General features: G+C 34.4%; 3 protein-coding genes and 1 long non-coding RNA gene across 5 annotated transcripts in view; 2 read left to right on the forward strand and 2 right to left on the reverse strand.

Annotated features, from left to right (window-relative positions):
* Window positions 1-4,127: 4,127 nt before the first annotated feature.
* On the reverse strand, window positions 4,128-4,751 carry LOC136413732 (uncharacterized). The gene is made up of 3 exons (XR_010752493.1): window positions 4,599-4,751; window positions 4,396-4,540; window positions 4,128-4,280 (listed from the first exon to the last, which is right to left on the reverse strand). It is a non-coding gene; the product is annotated as an uncharacterized lncRNA (long non-coding RNA).
* A 1,587-nt stretch (window positions 4,752-6,338) lies between these two features.
* On the forward strand, window positions 6,339-6,933 carry LOC136413694 (uncharacterized). Its single transcript, XM_066397376.1, has 3 exons — window positions 6,339-6,356; window positions 6,434-6,581; window positions 6,827-6,933. Exons 1-3 carry the CDS (start codon window positions 6,339-6,341, stop codon window positions 6,931-6,933), a joined length of 273 nt encoding a protein of 90 aa, XP_066253473.1.
* Window positions 6,934-10,325: 3,392 nt separating this feature from the next.
* LOC136413807 (myrosinase 1-like) lies at window positions 10,326-13,462 on the reverse strand. The gene is made up of 8 exons (XM_066397522.1): window positions 13,363-13,462; window positions 12,980-13,310; window positions 12,449-12,883; window positions 12,230-12,399; window positions 12,102-12,172; window positions 10,839-11,032; window positions 10,678-10,784; window positions 10,326-10,619 (listed from the first exon to the last, which is right to left on the reverse strand). Exons 1-8 carry the CDS (start codon window positions 13,401-13,403, stop codon window positions 10,505-10,507), a joined length of 1,464 nt encoding a protein of 487 aa, XP_066253619.1. The 5' UTR covers window positions 13,404-13,462; the 3' UTR covers window positions 10,326-10,504.
* Window positions 13,463-18,523: 5,061 nt separating this feature from the next.
* nolo (no long nerve cord) overlaps window positions 18,524-21,642 on the forward strand; it is a 205,502-nt gene continuing 202,383 nt past the window's right edge. For both annotated transcript variants that reach the window (XM_066397510.1, XM_066397511.1), the window contains exon 1: window positions 18,524-18,747. The gene's annotated coding sequence lies outside the window, so the exon portion shown is untranslated. The remainder of the gene's footprint in view (window positions 18,748-21,642) is intronic.

The following is a 21,642-nucleotide window of genomic DNA, read 5'->3' on the forward strand; positions in this document are numbered from 1 at the left end:
CGAAGCGATAAACTTTGTTATAATGAAATTATAGATTGTGTTTATTGTTTAGGCGATTAAATATTTATCACCAGAGGTCAAGCAAAACGTTCATATGCATAACAATCACCGGCAAAAGTTATTCCCCAGTTTTGTTCAATTCATATAAATAACAACCTTCCCTCAGTAAGGTTTCACTGTGCTTACAATAACAATGAAGTTTCTGGTAAGTACGATTTCATAAATCGTCATAAACTCTTTTTAAATAATTTTTTATTTTCCAGATTTACTTTTTGGTGGTTTTGTTGGCTTTTCAAGGCTTAATGGCTCTCCCTTCCAAGGATTCCCCTGGAGGTCAAAGAGGGGGTAGCAGTGGAGCTAATGGGGGAAGAGGGGGTAGTAGTGGCAATAGAGGGGGCGCCCAGCATGGCAATCATGGAGCTGGTGATCGCAGCGGAAATAGTAGAATTGCATAGTTTTTAAATGTGTTCCATATGTTTGAGGCGGATTATTAATTTTTTTTCGAGACCTTATTTCTTAGCGATTGAGAATAGAAATCTTTGAGTATTTCAAGTATTTTACATATTCATCCTCCCCACATCGAAGTTAACTGTTAAATTTCGTTTTTCTAGTAAGTTTTCCCATGTTTTGAAGTCGGTGACAGATTTATTATCGAAACATTTTCCTTCGAACTCTTAGTAAAGGGTGAATTTAGTGTGCAATTCCGCCACTCCGACAGCTCCTACTTGTGGGTGAGGCATTATTCCCAAGTACAGTAAAAGAGAAAATTAAATACGAACTTTTTTAAATCCATTTTTTATACATTTTAATGAAAATTATTTAAAACAGACCTAAAAATGGAAACTTTTAGTTGGTTCGTTGTTTAAAGTATAGGACATGGGCTTTAAAATGGGGAAAAATTGAGATTCTGGGGAGAGAAATTTAGGAGTTACGGGCTCTTAGTTAGAGTGACATATCAAAAATTGCATTTTTTCACTTTTTTATTAGAAGGTCTAAAAATAAGACTGTGATACAGTCTTAAAATAAAGCAAATGGGCTGCAAAAAAGAAGTAATTTGCCATCTACCTTGACATAGTAAAAAAGGCCATTTTTGAAACGCCACAATTGACTTAATGTTCAATAACACACTGATGGGAAATTTTGAATATATTTCTGCTACATCATCTTTTAAGTAGAGGAAACTCACTTTAAAATGAACAAAAAATAATAATTCTAGAAAGAGAAGGGCAGGAGTTATGCTTTTAAAGATTGCACATCAAAACTGGCATTTTTTGAAACGTGACAAGTGAGTTACCGCTCTATAGTTCACTCATGAAAATTCTCACAAACATGTACGTGATTCCATCCTTAAAGCACATGAAATGGGCTACAAATAGGTACGGAATGTTAATTGTGAAGTCACAATTAAAGGAGCTATGGGTTCTCAAACGTGACTGCAAAGAAAATAATTTTGAAACGTTATAATTGACTTGAGGACTTATAGTTGATTTGTGGCATTTTCAACTTTAAAGCTAAAAAATGAATAGAATACATTCAAGAAGTGGACTCCAAATGGACAAAAAACCATAGCTCTAAAATCTAAAATAAAAGAGTTTCGGTTCTATAGATGGGCATACAGTGTGATCACTTTAACTGGAACAAAATGGGTATCTTCATGGCTTTTGATTTTTGCCAAAATTGCTTAAACACGCCAATTTTTATTTTACTCGATACACTTTTAGGCAGTGCTTAGATGCTACAAATATCAACCTCTCAGCTAGGATGATAGTTACCTTTAAAAGTTAAAATAGAAAAGGGATTCAAATGATATATTATTTTAAAGATTTTTTCAACCTGACTTTATCTAACATATTACTTTCTTCATAGAACAAAGTAATACTGAAAATAATTTTTTTCCCTTCGTAAATTTTTTTTTTATAATTTTTTTTTCATGAAACATGTGAAATATCACAATAATCTGAGTATTCCATCTCTAAAAAATTTCATTCATTTAGTTCAATACAGAAAAGAAGTGCTTCACTTAAATTGCAAAAATTGAGAATAATGCCTTATTTAAATGGATCTCATAAAATTTAAATTTGAATCATGATTGGGCACAGAGACAGAGTTTAAACACAAAATGAAGTTATTCAATTCTTTCGACAAAAATATCCTGTTTGTCACCCATTAATTAAAAGACCATAAGTAAAATAGAAAAAAATTAGAGACCATAGAGAAAATACTTCTAGAAACAGATCTTAAAAAATTGATGAAGATACAAAAATTAACGCACTCTTGGTATTTGAAAAAAAAAAACGATAACACCAGCTCGACATATAGCTCCTAAAAATTCAATCAGTGATAGATCCTTTTTGAAAATATTGAAAAATCAAAATATCCAACATTGTAAAACGCAAATACATCAAGTGTTTGAGGATAATAGAGATTGACGAATTGAATTTTGCAAAAGAACTATGAATGCTGTTAATCAATTAGAAATATTGATGGAATGGATTTTGTTTCCTGATGAGTCAATCTTTACTTTAAATGGACATGTCAATAGATAAAATTGTCGATATTGATCAGTAGTAAATCCTCAATGGACGAGAGAAAATCGCACGCGGTACCCTTTAAAAACAAATGTTTGAGCGGGTATCATAGGGAACCGAATAATTGGACCAATATTTTTTTCTATTAAAATTTAAATGGCCAACGATATTTAGAATTTCTTCAAGACGAACTAGTTCCTACATTATCTAATTTGTTCCCTAGTGAAGTAAATCCAGGCAAGCCGGATGAACGGATTTGGTTATAACAAGATGGAGCACTGCTACATTTTGCCCGGAATGTTCGCTTATACCTAGACGAAACCTCTCTAAATCAATGGATAGGAATAAGAGGCTCAATAGAATGGCCGCCGAGATTTCCCGACCTCGCTCCTCTCGATTTCTTTTTATGGGGATATCTGAAATTTAATGTTTACAATACGAAACCACGTAGCATCGACGATCTCAAAGAACGCATAAGAAACGCAATCAGACAAATCACTCCAAATACTTTATAACATGTGAGAGATGAGTTTTATCATTGTTTAGGGATGTGCTAAGAAGTCAACGGTGAACATTTCGAGCAGATGCTAAGTTAAAACAAATAATAATTTGCGTTTTTATAATTTTGATTCTTTTCTGAGATTATTTTTCCCTATACTGGGATACTATAAATAGAGTCAGGTCAAAAAGATCTTTAAAATAATGTATCACTTGAACTCTCTTTCCATTTAAACTTAGGTGAGGATAACTATCGCTCTAGCTAAGGGGTTGACATTGGTAGCATCAAAACACTACCAAAAAGTGTATTGGGTAAAATTGACGTGTTTAAACAAGTTTGGTAAAAATTAAATGCCACCCAGATACCGAATTTGTCCTAGTTAAAGTTACCACGGTAACAGCGAGGTAACCAGTCCTACCTCGAACTAACCTGAATTAACCTGAATTATCCCTTTCAATGTATTATTGCTAGGTTTCTGCGAGTTTTTTAACTTTTGTTGATTTTATTGTGATTTTGCCCATGATACAAAAGCGTTAATGCGTCCTTTAACTCATTGTCGTCATACTCGTGTGAAAATTCAAATGCGCTATCTGGTAACAGTCATATTTCCACACGTTTTGTTTAACCATCATTTAGTAAAAGATTTGGCAAATAAATGCCATCAAAAATAGTTTCTAAAATTCAGTATTGAGTCTCGAAAGTATCCGGAAATCAATAACTTTTGCTGGTACTACGATAATTACCCAATCAAACATCATCTTATTTTAGAATCAGTGTCCTGTTACAGTATTGATTAGCAGTCAATTAAGGGTAAATGGAAGATCGAAATTTTCCCATGGAATTATTTATTATTACACGTTGTTAAGACTCCCATATCAATCCTGTACAAAACGATAACAGTCATATCACACGCTGTTTTGATATAGTTTCCTGGACAAATATTGGTTTTATCGCAAGTTTTGACCACATAACTGGACAATTTTTCAGTATTAAATAGAACATGATATGTTAAATGAATCCTTTTGAGTGATTAAGAACTTTTTAAGTGACTTAAAGCTCAGCGCTTTGGCACGCTTTTGTGCTTTATTGGGACTAATTAATCCGTCAAAAAGATAATTTTATTATTGTAAAAATTTAACATTAGTGGTTATACAGAGCAATGTCCACCGGCCCAGATGACCCAACTCCATGATTGTGGTGGTTACCGTGTCCATGTCCGTGGTTCCAATCTGGCCTCTGTCCACTCGGCGGACCTACAAATTTGGTCAACTTTAATCTCAAGGTAATTACGTAGACATTTTAAAAGTAAGCCTGACGGGTCTTGGCTGCATAGTTAAATGTAACAAGACGTTAATGGATTGTAGTTACCTGTATGTTGGTTCTTCCCAGGCCCGAAATGTTCGCTTCCAAACTGACCCGGTCCTGCATGATTGGGGGAGTAATCCTGTGGAACTGGTGATGATATCGCTTGGTGAAATAGGGCGAAAACCAACAAGGTGGAGACAAGAAAGGCCTGAAAAGGGTCTATTGCTAAAATTTGGTTTACTTTATAATTATTTAAATATACGTACAAGAAATCTGGTCATGGCGAAATTGTTGATTAGCTAGTTTCTCGAATATTGGATAAGAGTTTATCTGGCAATTGCGTTTTTATGTGGGCTGGAGGACAAACGTTTTCAAATCTTCGACTGTTAATACTGATGGATAGCTATTAATGCGTACGTATTTTGTATGGTGAATTATCTTTGCAAACGCTAATCGAAATGAGTGAATAGTCCAGTTTTTCAAAGACATACTTAGGAAGAGCGCCCACTTAAGTGCACAAAGGTCAGACAATATTTACACACTTCAGCTTAAACATCAAACAGAAAATCCCAGGAATACACGCTCATTACGACCATTTATTTAAACATGGAATTCTCGTTAATTTGCTTTCATCATGTCAGACAAAAATGTTTAGTGCTGTCAGATGTTCATCATGTTTCGCATGCTAAAACTCCACTTTCTTTTATGGAACATCCTGTATATTACGCGGTTTTTTAGTTTGCTACTCATTGTAGTGAATTTACCTGCAGGAATTCTTATATGCATCTCACTTAATTTTTAGAGTAATATAAGGTTTAATAAAAGACCGATTCCAATACTTCTAAAAGGTTGGAAACTGATTTTTTTCATTGGGTATTGTCATATTATTGAATATTGCGAACCTACGCAATATCATAGTACCTTGGCTATGCATTTTCTAAATGTGCTAGAGAAGGATAGACGTAACCTTACGGCCGTTTTTCACTCACGTAAAATGCGGGATATTCAAATTTCATTGAAAATTTATTATTGCATATTATACCGGGTGTTCCTTGATGTCGTGCTAAAATTTCAGAGTGCGATTCTTCAGGTCATTTTATGAAGCAAAACTCACATGGACATATGTCTGCAATGTCCCAAATTTTTAGCTACAGGCTGTTGCAATTTTTCTTTTCAAATAGTCATATTTAAAGTCCTCAGAAAGTACTTTAGATATTGCTTTCAATTTTGATGCATGTTCATAGGACCTAAAACCCCGTATTTTAATAAGGAAAGTAATCCTATTGTTCAGCCAGCGGCGTCCCTACATACATGTCTTCCAACATTATTTACGGAAAAAGTGGTACGCCACTGACATTTTTTCGCTGGAATGTTTTTTCTGATGAGGCTGGCCAACGCTACATGAAACAGGTCTCTGATAATAAACTATAAGATATTTTATATTTAATATAAAATAATGACTTATAATAAAATCTTAAAATAAACAAATTAATTAAGAAGATTTTTACTGTTTTTATCAAGAACTGCTCGTCTGATGCGAAAAGCGCAAGAGCCGTTTTCATGGAAAATTGACCAACCTAATCAGAGAAAACGTTCCCACGAAAAAATATCAGTGGCGTACCGCTTTTTTCGTAAATAATATCGAAAAACCTGAGCAATTGCGACACTGGCCTGAGCAAACACCCTGAAATATTAGCACATTAAAGAACACTCTGTATATGAGATTATGTTCTAAATATATCCATATAATTGGTATTAACTTGCGTTAAATGCTTGTCCGCAAGGCCCTTTTTCCTACATCCGGCTGTTATAAAGCTGAATAAAATAGCCATAAATATAAGTATATTATGTAATATAATTGCTAATTAGGGACCGAATTTAAATAACGCCCGGATTTTCAGCAAATTAACAAAAACCGGCCGCTTGGTCTTGAACTCGACTATAAAACCCAAATTGTTCGATACTGCTTTCAGTGATTTCTAATCCTTTGAAAACACAATAATAAAATGCTGAAACTTATTCAGGTAAGAATATTTCAATTTATTAATATTTCGGTCCTTTGGTTTTTCCCAGAACAAACTCATATCATAACTTCCTTCAGATCCTTTTCGTCTTATTACTGACGATTATCTACGTCACCGCAACCCCATTACCTGCCGCTGATCCTGACCCCAACCCGCAGTTCTACGGGGGTGGTCTAGGGTTCCCGGGAGGGTTCTACGGTGGTGGATTTGGGGGACATCGTCACGGTAAGAATTCGATATAAATCATTAAAATAGTTATAAATAGTGAGCATAGAAAAAATTTGAAGTAGACGTTGAAATATCACAGGCATGTCTTGGATAAATTCATCTCTTAATGTGTTGTCGGTCAGGTGTTTGGTGGTAAACCGCAAATGGGTTAATCAACGTCCTACGTTTACGTTTTTTTCTGGATACGCCAACTTCAATATTTTTTTATTGATCAGTCGTTATATTAATTTTGCATTTTGCAGGGTATTACGGATATGGAGGACACGGAGGAGGATTTTTCGGAGGATATGGTGGTGGTCATGGTTATGGAGGTGGCTTCTTTCGACCCGGATTTGGATTCTACGGATAATGTTGTGGAAAAAGTGTGTAATAAAGAGTTTTGAGTAAAATGCAGTGGTTTTTTTTGTTCTGAAAAATGTACCGATCAATACAAATGAATCAGTTTTTAATAAATCTGGCTATACCTTTATAGAAACTAAACAAATTTTTATTTATGGGAAAGGTTATTGTAAGAATTATTGTGTAAAAATACACGAAAGAAGCGTACGAGGATCGTCCCAGAAGCACCTGACCTGACATACAGATGGCGATTTTTTTGTTAAAAAATTTCATATATTACAAAGACTTAACCTTATAACGCTTATATCCAAAGTTAAGAGTGCTACGTTGATTTATGTTTGTTTTGGAGCCGTTTTTAGTGAACGCATTTAGAGATTCTCTGAACATGGAAAATTTGGTCATCGATACCTGATTCAACTTTCATTTGAAAGGTGTGAGTTCATCTAACATTAAAACGGAGTTAGGTTGTATTTTGAGAGAATCTGGTCCTTCGTTAACAACTGAAAATATTGGGTGGCAGACTTTAAACGCAGTTGTACGAGCTGCCCAGACGAACTCCGCGGTGGTCAACTCTATGAGGTGACCACTCCAGAAATTATGGTCAAAATCCACGAAATTGTATTGGCAGACCATCGGTTAAAATTGAGCGAGTTAGCAGACATGATAGATATTTCAAAAAGTGCTGTACATCATATTTTAATCGAACAATTGTATGTGAGAAAATTGTGCGGAAGATGAGTGCCGCTATTACTCACAACTAAACAAAAACAGCGCCGTGAGAGTGTTTCAAGGGAGTGTTTCGTAAAGCTTCGCAGCAATAAAGCCGAATTTCTGCGTCGATTCATAACCATGGATGAAACATGGTTCACACCTGAGACAAATGAGCAGACAAAATAATGGTCTCAAAGGGGAGAATCGGCTTCAAAGAAGGCAAAAAAGTTTCTGCAAGAAAAGTGATGGCGTAATTTTTTTGAGATGCACGTGGGATAATTTTTATTGACCATCTTCTCGAAGGAAAAACAATAAACGGAGAATATTGTACAAATTTGTTGCAGCATTTGAGCGAAGAAATTAAGTAAAATTGACCGCATTTGGCGAAAAAGAAAGTTTTGTTTCATCAAAACAACGCACCAGTCCACCCTTCCATCATCGCGATGACTAAAATTAATCAGTTTGGTTTCAAATTTTTCCTCATCCTCCCTATTAGCCAGATTTGGCCCCCTCAGATTATTTTCCATTTTCCAAATTTGAAAAAATAGCTCAGTGGAGAGAGATTTGTCAATAATGAAGAAGTGGAGCCCGAGATTGATACTTATTTTGAAACATTCTTACTATCAATAGGGTGTAGACGAAATTGAATATTGCTGAGAAAAGTGTGTCAGTCTCAAAGGAGACTATATTGAGAAACAACGTAATATTTTCCATTTTTTTTTAAGTGTTAGGTCGGATACTTCTGGGACTATCCTCGTAATTTGAGTGTTCTAGATCGATAACATTCTTCTATACATTTACGCCATGGGAACACTATTAGCACCTAAATGATAAAATCTCGTTTACTATAAAAACTCATCAGTAACAGGAATTGCACAATCAGTAAGCAACTTCTATCTCAATAGTGCAAATTAGTGTGCAGAAACAAATAATATCAAGATGATGATGGTAAGGTATAAGTTTTTAATTTTTCAAGAATTTTTTCGACTATAATTTTTGTTTAGATAACCATACTGACTCTCTTGACGATCACCATGGTGCAATCTCGTCCCTCCAAATACGTTACTCAGAAGTCAGGAGACGAGGATACTTTATTATTATTATTTCAACGATTAACTCCAGAAGAATACCTTCCTCACCTCGCAAATGAACATCACATCTCAAAGAGGCAGGCTGTCGACTTTGATGGCGATGGCTTCGACTTCTTTTACAGACCAGTGGTTAGGTATAGCAGGATTTTCGGCAGTAAAAGTAGAGTGCAAAGGCCAGACGCCCTTGTGGGATATTTTAATAACTATGATCAGTTTCCTACAGTGGCTTAAGGATTATTTTGTGGAGAAATCTTGAATTGAAGTGTGTATATATTGTGTGTGTGTGTTTATTATCTAGTAATTTATTTTTTGTAGTCTAAAAAATTAGTGAGGAGAATAATTGAGAGTTTAAGAAGGTCTTGGAATAATGTAATTAAATAACGTGATAAAATAAATAATGTTTAATTTCCAAACAGAAATTCAAGAAGAAAAATTTATGCACACAAAAGATTCCTGACAAAATGGCGGATGATCTCTTTCCAGTAAGCAAAATTCGCTCTTTAACTCTCAAATAAAAGTCTGGAGAGGAAATTTGAGACTAAAATTTGTTGTTTATGTAAAATTTTTGTCTTTTCTCTCTTCAGGTGCATACAACTCGCCAGTCTCAAAACTTTGCAGAAACTTCTCAGAAAGTAGTTTGTAGGGGAATTTATAGTGAGCTAAAGTCAGTGAGCTAAATTCTTTTACAAACAAAACTGAATTCGAAAATTTTAGAATATTTAATATTTTCCCTCCTTAGGCTCTCGTAGCTCGCCAGCTTTAAAATTTAGAATAAACTTCTAAAGAGGTTACCTGAAGCAGAAATTTAATCTTGTCCTTGTTCAACCGCGTATACCTCACTAATTTGAAAAGTTTGAAGAAGCACCTTATGAAGTAATTTGTGGTTGATATGTTCGGTTGAAATACATTGTATAAAATACTTCAGAGATGCAGAAAAATGGTATAATAAACAATAGTGAAAAAGAATCGATAAATAAAAAATTGAGGGATGGTTTTTGCTATTTTTATATTTTATATTTGAATTGCAACAAAAAATATGTGTCGAGATATCCAGACCTAAATATACCTGGCCCTTGGAGTTAACTCAAGAAACCTCCTAACTTCAACCAAAGGAAAAACTATTAATTTTAGCGCCATGAGCATGCTACCACTTTATGTAGTTTAACATGTCTAGAGGACAAAATTGGGGTTGGTTTACAGATAAATAAAATAAATATTTATAATGAAATTATAAAAAATATTTATATTATGGGTAATGGTATCAGAAGTGGTTATTTCGAACGCAGCCAACAGTAACAACTGTTCGCGACCTTGTCCTGGGAATGTAAACCTATTGAGGACTATTTTCGCAACTTTTATCAACTTTTAAATTGGATTTATAAAATGCAAAATGAGATAGTCAAATTGCGAATATCTTTAGATAAAATTTGCAAAGGTATGAGCAAAATAAAGCATGAAACAATATTCCTTTTCTCAGTAGCTCAAGACAGCTCGAATTCGCAAATAAGTATCTTGAAGGCGAATTTTACGCACCAATTTGAATTGTAGAGGTAAAAGTTATCTACGATATATCTAAGAAATTTGGAAAAAATTGCACACAATAAGCTGATTTGTATAATCAATAAAACACTAAATTTAAGACAATATTTGCAGAAAATCTATTCCTCCCCTCTTCAGCTTCTAGTTTCATAATTTAAGAGAAAGAAACAATCAAGAACACAATTTAACAATTTTTTTTAATTAGTTTAAACAACAAACCGTTTCAATAACCACATTAATTTAGTCGACAATAGCCCGGGCCTCAATCACTCTCTTGTACCATTTAGCTGACTCCTTGTAAGTCCTGGTCCTCTCAGGGCTCTCGAAGTCCACGTCAATAATACCGAATCTTTGCCTATATAAAATATCCAAATTTCAACATTAATCTTTAAACATCTTCATATTATTCTTACGTATAGCCTTCAGCCCATTCAAAGTTGTCCATAAAACTCCACAGAGTGTAGCCAGTCACATTGACCCCATCCTCGACAATGGCGTCCAAAATGTTACTTAAATACCCCTAAAAATAAAGTTATTGGGTGAAAGTACTGTTTAAGAAGTCTTTGAAACTAACCTTGAGGTAATCGATCCTGGTTTGATCGTTAATTTCTCCAGGAACTGTAGCCCAACCATTTTCGGTGATTACGAACTCGTCAATTGCGTATTTCTCTTTGAGATAGTTGAGGAGGATTCTGATACCTGGAGGATCTGAGGCCATCCATGTGGCCACGCCGGTGGGCCAGGAGGGGTCAAACGAGGTCACAGTACCTGAAGAATTTTAACTCTCAGAGGAAGCAATTATAGATACAATTATACAGGGTGTCAATTTGAAAGCTTCCCACCCTTATTCACTCGAAATGGGATAGATGTTTTGGAAATCGCTGAAACACGTCGGTTTTGTTATCGAGAGGGAACAATTTTTATGTAGAATTCACTGCGTCTTTTCAACACTTTACTCCCTAGAGCCATCCTCTCAAATATCTTAAATGGTAAAGTGATACATAATTTCAAACTCGAATGTCACATGAAACTACGAAGAGCACTAAAATTAAGTAAATTTCGTTTCTATAAAATGTAAATTGTACAAGAACTTTACGACGATGATTTTGATAGAAAAATCGAGTTTTGTGAATCCATGATTGCCTTTATTAGTAATAACCAATTTTTTTTACCACATATTTGCTTCAGAAAAGTGCATCTTTTTTCTTAATGGTCAGGTCAATGAACAAAAGAGGGTGTTGCACAGTGGCCAAAAAAAAATGTTTGAACTGGTATTCTCTGAAATACTTTTATAAAACTTTTGCTTATTGAGAACAATTTATCCGGAGAGTTGTATTTACACTTACTTGAAAACGTAATTGATCCTTTAATAACAATTCATTTGGAAGATCAAGTTGGTGGAAACATCTTACGAGAAGACCAAATAGATTTTTAGCAAGATAGAGCTCCACGGCATTATTTTCGCCTAGTGCGATAATGGTTGGATGACCGATTTCCCGACGAATAGATTGGTAGAAGAGAACCAATAAAATGGCCTGCAAGATCACCATATTTAACTCCGTTAGATTATATTTTAGGGGGGAATATAAAATCGGTCGTTTACAAAATACAACCTGATAATATTCATTATTTGAAAATAAAAATCACAGAGGCAAGCAGGACTATTCCAGAAGCGATATTTGAAGATGTCAGGGAAGAGTTTCAAAATAAACTTTATTATCGTTAACATTGTTCCTCCTCGATAAAAAATCGACATGTTTCGGCGATTTTAAAAAATCTATCCCCTTACGACATAACAGAGGTGGAAAGTTTTCAAATTGATACTCTGTACACATACCTTGGTCTAGCCAGATACTTGGAGTATCAATGTCCCCGTCGTCTGCATATTCTACTACGTTACTGGTGTACCTATAACAAAAGAACCATCAAGAATATTATACAATTACAAAACTATAATCAACATACATGTTTAAGGAATAGTAGTCGTAAGTACCATTAATATAATCGATTTCTTCTTGAGTGAATTCCGGTAATCTGGAGAAGGACAATCCCTCCAAATGACTCCTATTGGCAACCCTCTCGATAACCACTTCAGGCCAGTTGCCCTTATATACGGGATTGGCGTACAGACCAGGCTGCAGCATTTAAATTAACACCACTCCCACCAATTCCTAAGAAACTTACGTTGAATTCAAAAGTCCTCTCCGCAGCCATAACATCCAAAGGATTATCAGGGTCCTTGGGATAGAACCAAGAGCCGGCACTATTGATGGTCACTTTTCCTTTTTGTTTCTCGCGGAACTCTTCATCATAGATGTGGTAGGCCTTGGCATGGGCTTTAAGTTGAACATAGGCGCACTGGTATACCCCTTCACCAATCAGAAATTTGCCAGGGGCGTGAACGCCCTGCCCATATCCACAATTACAGGTGGTTCCAGGCTCGTTGATGGTCACCCAGTATTTAATATAGGGGCCGAGATTCTTGAAAACTATGCGGGCGTAATCCCCGAAATAATCAGCCATTTCCGGATTGAGCCAGCCGCCCAAATCTTCCAGATGTTGGGGCAATTCCCAGTGGTAGAGCGTCACCATTGGTTCTATACCATTGGCGATCAATTCCTGTAATCGCGAAACTAGAGATGCAGGGTCATGGTAATGAGGTCACATATAATGACGTCTGCTGCGATCAACAGCTGCGTTCCAATTTTAACATACCTTGACAAAGTTGACATAAAAGTCAATTCCAGCTTGATTCAACGTTAACGGGGTACCATCTTGTAAAATGCGAGGCCACTGTACTGAAAATCTATATAATTTCAACCCCAAATCCTTCATAATTGCGATATCCTCCTTGTACTTGTGATAAGAGTCACAGGCCACATCACCAGTGCTGTCGTTCTTTACGTGCCCTACACCTGTTTCATGAACGAATGTGTCCCAGATACTAACTCCTCTTCCGTCTTCGTTCCATGCTCCTTCCACTTGGTAGCCAGCAGTAGCTGAGCCGAATCTGAAGCTGTCTGGGAAGGTTTTTTCGGTCAAAGTCCTGAAAAGGTTTTGTTTTAGGGTGAATTTCGATGGATAAAGATAACACTTACCCGCTGATGGCGAGGATGAGGAAAATCGCCACGTGCCTCATATTGGTAATTAAAATTTTGAATGTTAAAATGGTTCTTTTATAGGTTTATTTTATCTATGTACGCAAATATTTTTGATAAGAGATTTTTGAGTGGTTTATTTTGAGTTTTGGTACGAGTAGGTTTGTTATCCTTCCTTGTACACAACATTATCTAATACACACTTAAAATCGAGTGGTGTAATTTTTTTGAATAAATTTCAATCCATATTGCTACAAAAAGTTTACTTCCAAAAAAAAAGTAATTTTGCAACAAAAAGAAAATAGCTTAGTATTTTTTTTTATACTCACGTTTAATTGCCATCATCACTAGATTTTTACAACGTCTTTTCGTGGTACCTCTATGAGATCAAAATAGCAAAAAAAAAATTTAATGTGGAAGTTGATTTCAATTTCAGATCAACAGTTACATTGTTTACAAAATTTACATTCCCGCAATGAGAGCGTTAGACAACAGAAATGATGTGAACAGAGTATATCGCTTACACTGCGCTTATGGAAGAACCATATTATGCGTTCTATAATTATTTAGCCTCTGCTGACACGGAAAATTTTAGTAAATATACAGGGTGTCCCTAAAAGGACTGTACAACGCTTGAATAAAAATTTCTTAACCAAAAATAAGGCGTTCTAGGCAAACTTACCTGCAACCAATGTTGCTTCGTTTTGCCGCTATAGGGCGTGAAATGCTCAATTTAATACCGTTTTCTCGAAATAATTGTTAAACGCTTTTATCGATTTTTACTAATTTTGGAACTAAGGGTTACTACACAAATAAGCGTATTTTGACGTAAACGGAATCTCTTTAATGGAAATATCAAAAATGGCGCATGGTTCGTAAGTAAAAATTTGTATTTTTGTTACTTCCTGTATGAATGACTTTTTTTTTTCTGCCAGTAGATGACTTTATTTTGAAACTTTTTTGTGTCTTATAAAATTTTTGCCAGAAGTACAGTTTCTTTACAAAGAAATGATTTACGATACAATTGCAATCCATCATTGTTGCGAAAGCAATATTAAAAAAAGGCCGACGCGATGCCCAAAGTATAGATTAATTTTTTGAAACGAATTTATTTATGTATTCAGGAATACGGGCAACATTTCGAACATTTGTTATAAGAATTAATCTTAGTTGGTAGTTATTTAGAATTCAAACTTTTTTCATGTTTTTGTCCCGAGTAAACAACAACGATGAATTGTAAAGTGCTGTAAATAATGTTTTTGTAGAGAAATTGTATGTCTGGCGAAAATTTGATGAGAGACAAAAAAATTGTAAAATAAAATCAACTAGTGGTAGAAAAAAATTGAAGTTGTTCGTACAGGGGGTAACAAAAATACATATTTTTATTTACGAGCCACGTGCCATTATTAATGTTTCTACGCATTAAAAAAATACCTCACTTCTACCTCAACAAGCCAATTAATATAGTAACCCTTAATTTCAAAATTAGTGTAAATCGACAAAAGTGTTTAGGGACTATTTTGAAAAAACTATATTATTTTGAAAACTTTGGCACCCTGTGATGGGGAAACGAAGTAACGCTGGATATACAAGGTGTCCCAAATGGCATTAGATACCATTTCTATCTCCTAAACGGTAATAGCTACGAAATCGGTTAAATCAGAGAAAATGTGTCAAACTTGGGGCTTTTTTTATCTAAGTCCATATAAAAAAAATAAACTTAGGGTCATTATCTCGAAAATTAGGCCAACTGTAAAATTTAGAAAATCGAATACGCCAAGAGCCTAAAAAACTGTAAAACTTTTGTATGAAACATTTTTTTGAAAAACCTTTAGTTTTTGATTTATTATGAAAATTAAATTTTGGCATTTTCCAGATTTTTCCCAATTTCTCGGAAAATAAGAAAAAGTTGACAACACTGTTTTAGAATATTAACTAAGCTTCAAGTTTGGCGCATTTTCGCTAATTCGACCAATCTCGTAGCTCTCACCATTTAGGAGAAAGCAAAGATATCCCATGGTATTTGAGACACCCTGTAGATAAGTTTGCCTTATTTTTGGTTAAAGAATTTTTGGTCAAACGTTGTACAGTCATTTTAGGGACACCCTCTCTAACGGAAAAGTCGCAGTGGGACCTCAAATCCAATAACCGATTTATGATGTGATTTGCGGAATCACCTCCAATACAGGAAGTTTTCCCCAGATTCCCAAGATATCCCCTTTTTGGTGCCGAGATGCCAAATGGCCAAGCAAGTTGTGCAGGCATAAAAATTTCACGAGCTTTGAGAGATTCTTACAATTTACAAATCGATGTTGGTGTCCAACAATGGGCTTTTGTAGGCTCTCGAAGTCTCTCAGTCCTTTGGGTTTAGTCGTGATTAAACGATATTTAGGTCCTGCATTGTAGATAAACCGAATGAAATAAAATATTTTGATATTTGTACGCCACTGCTGTGGGTATCTTTATTGGATTGCTTTCACGCGAACATCGCGGGAAAACTTAAATATGTCTCTTTCAAATGATCCTTCGTGACATCTTTCAACCCAAACACACAGGAATTATGGTCGATAATTCAGTAAAAAACATGTTAATGCTTAGTCAGGGTTTCGGTACAAGGTTAAGTAATATTTATTTATAATCAGACGCTGTTTTGCATTTAATTTACAAGATGAATTAACGGTTAACAGGGTTAACTTAATAACATGTTAATGTTTAACTTTGACATGTGTCAAAATTTTGACATTATTGAGAGGTGTCCAAAAAATAAAATATACTCGCCTTGAAAAGTTAAGTTTCTTAAAAGGTTTTTTCAAGGCAATAGCTTGAAACTTTCTGAAACTGAAAGAGGGAAGAGCCCTCCAAAGCCTTAGCCAATTCTTCGATCGTTCTTACCAATTTCCCAAAGTCTTTACTTCAGCTCTTGTGAAATTGACGTTATCCGTATACTTCTGATCCTGCACAGAATACGAAATTAACGACTCATAGAAATTTGAGGAAGCGCTTGTATGAATATAAGTTGCAGGTTTAGAAATAAAAGTTAAGTGTTTAAGAAGAAGTGGAAAAAGGATATAAGTTTTCTTAATTTTCCCCATGTCAATATTAGTGAATTCACTGTGTCGGGACATTAGGGAAAGTGTTACATAATTTACTTATGACCCTAATGAAACAAGTTGCTCGCTAGAACAGTTATGATTTATCATGATATTGCAAAATTTAAAAAAAGTGTCCAAAATTGTGCCTCTGTGATATCTTATTGTTATCATGATCTACCTCGTCATACAAGCCCTTAATGACTTGATGGTATTCATAAATCTTTTGACAGTGTACCGAAATAATTGATTGAAAATGTCTTAAAAACGGTTAAAGATAGGAATTTTTTGTAGAATAAGTTTTTAGGATGTAAAAAGTTTGCCCGTAATTTTCAAGATGTAGGTATAGCTTTTAGTTCAATAAGGATATTATTGACTTCGTTAAATGAAGTACACTTTACCTACAGATATCTGGATTAGAAGCATTTCAAATCTAAAATAAAAACTGTGAGGTTTATTCCTAATTTTCAAAATTACAAAAATGGCTTTGACACCCTGTAAAATGTAACCAAGCAACTTTTGTATAAGGTAAGTTTAGCTAAGTCGCTCTCTTTTTTTACCCTTTAGTACCAAATATTCATAGGTACCATTGTTTTTTTACATACCCTGTATACAGAGTGTCTAAAAAAACGAGCGAAGCTATAACTCAGTTATTTATGAACGGATTTTGATGAACTAAAAACCAAATAAAATTATATTTTTTAAATTCCTAAGTAAGGTCAATGTTGATTTTTTTAACTCAACTTCTTCTGCTTCAGGTGTCAACCTCACAATTTCAAATAAAACTCCATATATATATATATTTTTTTTTACAGAAAATATTTTTCTGAATTTAATGATGTATGACAAGTTAATGTTAAAACAATTTTAAACTGAAAAAAATTAAAAATTAATTTCTTTGAGTATTATTACAATGCTTTACGTATTACAAATAGAATTTTTCTTCTGCATTTAACAAAGTATCTATCCTTAGTTTACATAAAATATTATTTCTAAAGATATTATTCGCATTATGTACCACCATGTTGTACACATAACCGACATCTTCTGATTATATCATGGGCAGCATTTATGATAGCAATTTCCTGGCAAGTGCTTATAACTCTTTGTCTTAAAATATCGACATTTTTTGGCTAGCCCCAGGCCAAAGGTAGCCCCATAACCAAAAATCCAGTGGAGAAAGATCCGGTGAACGAGCTGGCCAACGGACTGAATCATCGGTCTTATCCATTTTTCCTGAAATCGAGCATTTAACCATTCAACATTTATTCTGGCATTATGAGGTGTCGCATCATATTGTTGAAAATAAATGCCGTTAAATTTCCCAAGAAGTAAATTGTCTAGGAAATCAGCAAAATGGCCGGTCAAAAGTTCATGATATCTCGCTTGGTTTAATGTTCCATTAATAAAAAATGGATCAATCAACCAACGAAAAACTACACTAATAACTATTTTTATTGCCCTAAGGAACTAATTTAGAATAATCACATTTGTAGCATAACTGCTTACAGAAAGTTATGAGGAAAAATTATGTCGTTCCAATACTTATTTGTCGTTTGCTTGTATTGGTTGTATTTAGCCTTCCTCATAAAGTTACAGCAGAAGTTGACCTGATTATTAACTATCGGTTACTCCCCATTGGCATAACTAGTTACAGTTACCAAATGGTATCAAGATAAAGGTTTCATGCTGGGTGACTAACTTGAGCCTAGAAGGCATTTTGACTCTCGCCTTTATTAAAAACTAATTTCCATACCTCTGATGTTGAAAGTTTCCTAGACCAAATTTGCAATAGCCATCTGCATGCATTTTAATATTTTTGAATAAGGTGTAAAGAATTTATATTAAGTAGTTAAATTTGTTATGGAAAGGACGCATATGGAAACAATGCAATTTTTAAATTAATACCAAAACAATTAAACTTTTGAAACTTTCCTGGCATCCAGGTTTCATGCATCAGAAGATAAAGCCAAAAATGGAAAATGCGGTCGATACGCAGCAGATTCGTTGGTGGCGATGCCGCAAGCAGCAGCCAAGACGAAAGGCCCTAATCATTCGTTCGTTGGACGACTCGACGAAGGGACGCCCTCAGAACGCGGACGCGAGTGTCATATGGACGCGTGATCGTCTCAGAATACGCGAGTACGTCGTCATTTCAAAGGATTTTTTAAAATTATTTTCATTTCATTCTCGTGTTCGGAATTGAAATTGGACCGTTGTTCACATTAAAAAAACACTTTTTGAACATGAAGAAGCTACAGTTAATTTGATGAATGAGTTCAACAGTTTTTGAAAGGTTTGAATGCTTCTCCTTTTTTACTTAGTTATGTTAAGAAATTTCTAGCGTCTAGTTTTCTTGATTCTGACCTTGTTCGTGCTGATATCAAAAGTTAACAACAGGTTCTACGGTTTGATGACGAAAGGCCTTAACATCCCCTTTACGTGCGTTTCGAAAAGCATGTTGAGATTTGCATGTTGGTATTTCCCAAATCACGAATTCATGTTTGTGTTTGCTAAAGAGTTGCGGCCATTATCTCATTTTTATTTACTGCATAAATTTTATTATACATAATTTATTAGTACGTTTTGTTGGTCAAAAGCACGGCGAAAACACCCAACTGCTGAGTTACAACCCGATACTATCCTCGGGGAGCTAACACATAAACTTAAATTCTCCTTAAAAAAATTGCAAAATTTATGTAAATCAACTTGCATATTTCATCCCATAAGCCCTCCATTTTAGTCAATTATGGCCTTAGCGGGGCAAAATTTATAACTATAAATATCTGGAAAACGACTCGTCTATGCGGCATCTACAAACTACATATTTCGCGTAGAAAGGCTGTTAAGGTAACTAATTGTTAAGCCAAATTATGTTTGAATTTCCGGTTTAACCCTAAGTTTAACCCTAAGTATAAAATCCATCAATACTTAATGCAATTTCTATTCCAACACCCAAGCTGAAAATTTCATTTTAATCGGCGCAAGAACAAAATGATTTTACATAAAAAATATTCTTATGTTTATTATTTATCATTTACATAATGGAAATGGGCTTACTTTTATCTTTATGAATGATAATTATAGGCGACATCGAGGTCGAAGTGTGAAGAAAATATTTCTAGCATAGAATGGCCGGCGAATTCACCAGATCTGAAGCCCATTCAGAATTTATGAATTTTTTTAGAAGGATTCTCAATCGCGTCAATACACCTGGAACTGTATATAAACTTCCTAAAGTCGATGTGGAAAGTGGGGACGTTTACTTCAACAAAGTATTAGCAGATTTATAACTTTCACGTCTGACGGGATGGCGCTCTTTTAAGGCCGAAAAGAGGGCTGGCTGACTACTAATTAACAGCAATTTTTATTTTACTCCACAAAACTTACAATGCTTTTAATTTTTTATCTAATTGTGCCATGTCTAATGTAATTCAAGCACCATTAGTAGCAAGTTCGCAAAGGACTCGAGCGTTCAAGTAGAAACGGAAAGACTATGTTGGGAAACTGGCAACACGTGCTAATACTTATTGGCTTCATTACACATGTCTGCATGCAAAATACATGCACATCGTGCGTGTATGTCCGAAGACATATGCATATAGGGGTGTAAGCGGGAAAGGATGGAAGGAAGATACAAGGGAAAGATATACAGTGTGACCCCTTTAAAAGTGCACGGCCTCTCTCATGATAGATGATTAGATTTTCACAAGAGATCGTAAAGGCTAAATTGTACAAAATAAAAACGCACATTTTTGTTATGTTCATTAAGGTGGTTTGATGAGGCAAGTTATGGACTAAAAAGTTAAAGATATATGAGAATATCAGAAAGAGACTTGAAGCCTTTTTATATTAATTATTTATTTATAATGGTATATCTCCACTTAAATAAATTTCAAAATTGAGTGTATTAAACAGTAGTGAGCATATTCACATTAAAAAAAAAATCACACTTAACGATACTTTTTATGCCTTGAAATGGGCGGAGCGCTCAGTTGAGTGCAAGCGTGAGCTTCGCTCAACTTATAGTATGAAGAGGACTTTAGTGCTAACAGAAGCATGTGCGAATGTTACCAATAACGATGGAAAAAAGTAACGAAAAATGCACGAAAAAGTTATGATAAGTACTTTGAAATAAACCAAGTTACAAGAATTTAATTAGTTTTCTCGTTTTTAGTATAATTTTGTTAGATATTGTTACGAATAGAACTTAGTTATTGACGTTTTAATTCCTAGCTTGCTTCATCAGGCGAAATAAATTCATAACAGGAATGTGACTTTTAGTTTTGACACAGAAATATTAATATACAATATGTTTTGATGAAATATGGGGCATTTCCATTTATTTGAAAGAAAATTTAGTCCCGTGGTGTTCTGGGATTAAAAAAAAACTACTAATATGATTTCTTCAGTTTTCGCCCTAAAAAACCACGCAATAAGTCGTAGTTTTTGTAAAAAAACGCTTGAAAATTACAGTTTCTTTTGATTTACAATCTAAAAAAAAAACAGTAACAGACGCAAGGCGACTCAAATAATTAAAAAAGATGTCTCGAGCTACCCAAAAATTAATTTTCAAAAAACAAAATATGATTGACTGTTTGGGCAAAATTTACGAAATTTAGTAATTTTTTAGTATCGATAGCTACTAATCGCATCGACAACGTCATGATTTTTCTATGACTTGCAAATTTACAATTTGTAATATCACTATGTACAAGGTGATTCACGTAACTGTGTTATTAGAAACTTTTGAACTGGTATTTATTTTTTATTTTTCATATTTTAATGTTAAACTAATATAGATACTCTTTTTTTTAAATATTTTGAAGGCCTGCTGCTTCCGGTTATACCGGAAGTCAAGGTTAACTTCCTTATTTCAAACGGAACACCCGGTATAGTTTTGCATTGTTCGAATTTAGGGATTAACCTGATTAAATTCTTATTAGATATCCCTAAACATAACAGTTTCGAAGATATTTTGATTTAAGTAAAAATGTTTCTAGAACATCATTTATTTAGAATGTAAAATTGCCAGCTGGCTTTGTGGAAATTTGTTGACATGTTAACCAGACATGGTAAATTAAGTTAACGGGAAACGTTTTTATAATACAGGGTTTTCAAAAAATAATGTCCAATTTCAAGAACTTTTAAAACAAAAAAGTCGTTTATTTTAAATGGAATACCTCGCATA

Source organism: Euwallacea similis, chromosome 15 (assembly GCF_039881205.1).
Source record: "Euwallacea similis isolate ESF13 chromosome 15, ESF131.1, whole genome shotgun sequence".
NCBI lineage: Eukaryota > Metazoa > Arthropoda > Insecta > Coleoptera > Curculionidae > Euwallacea > Euwallacea similis.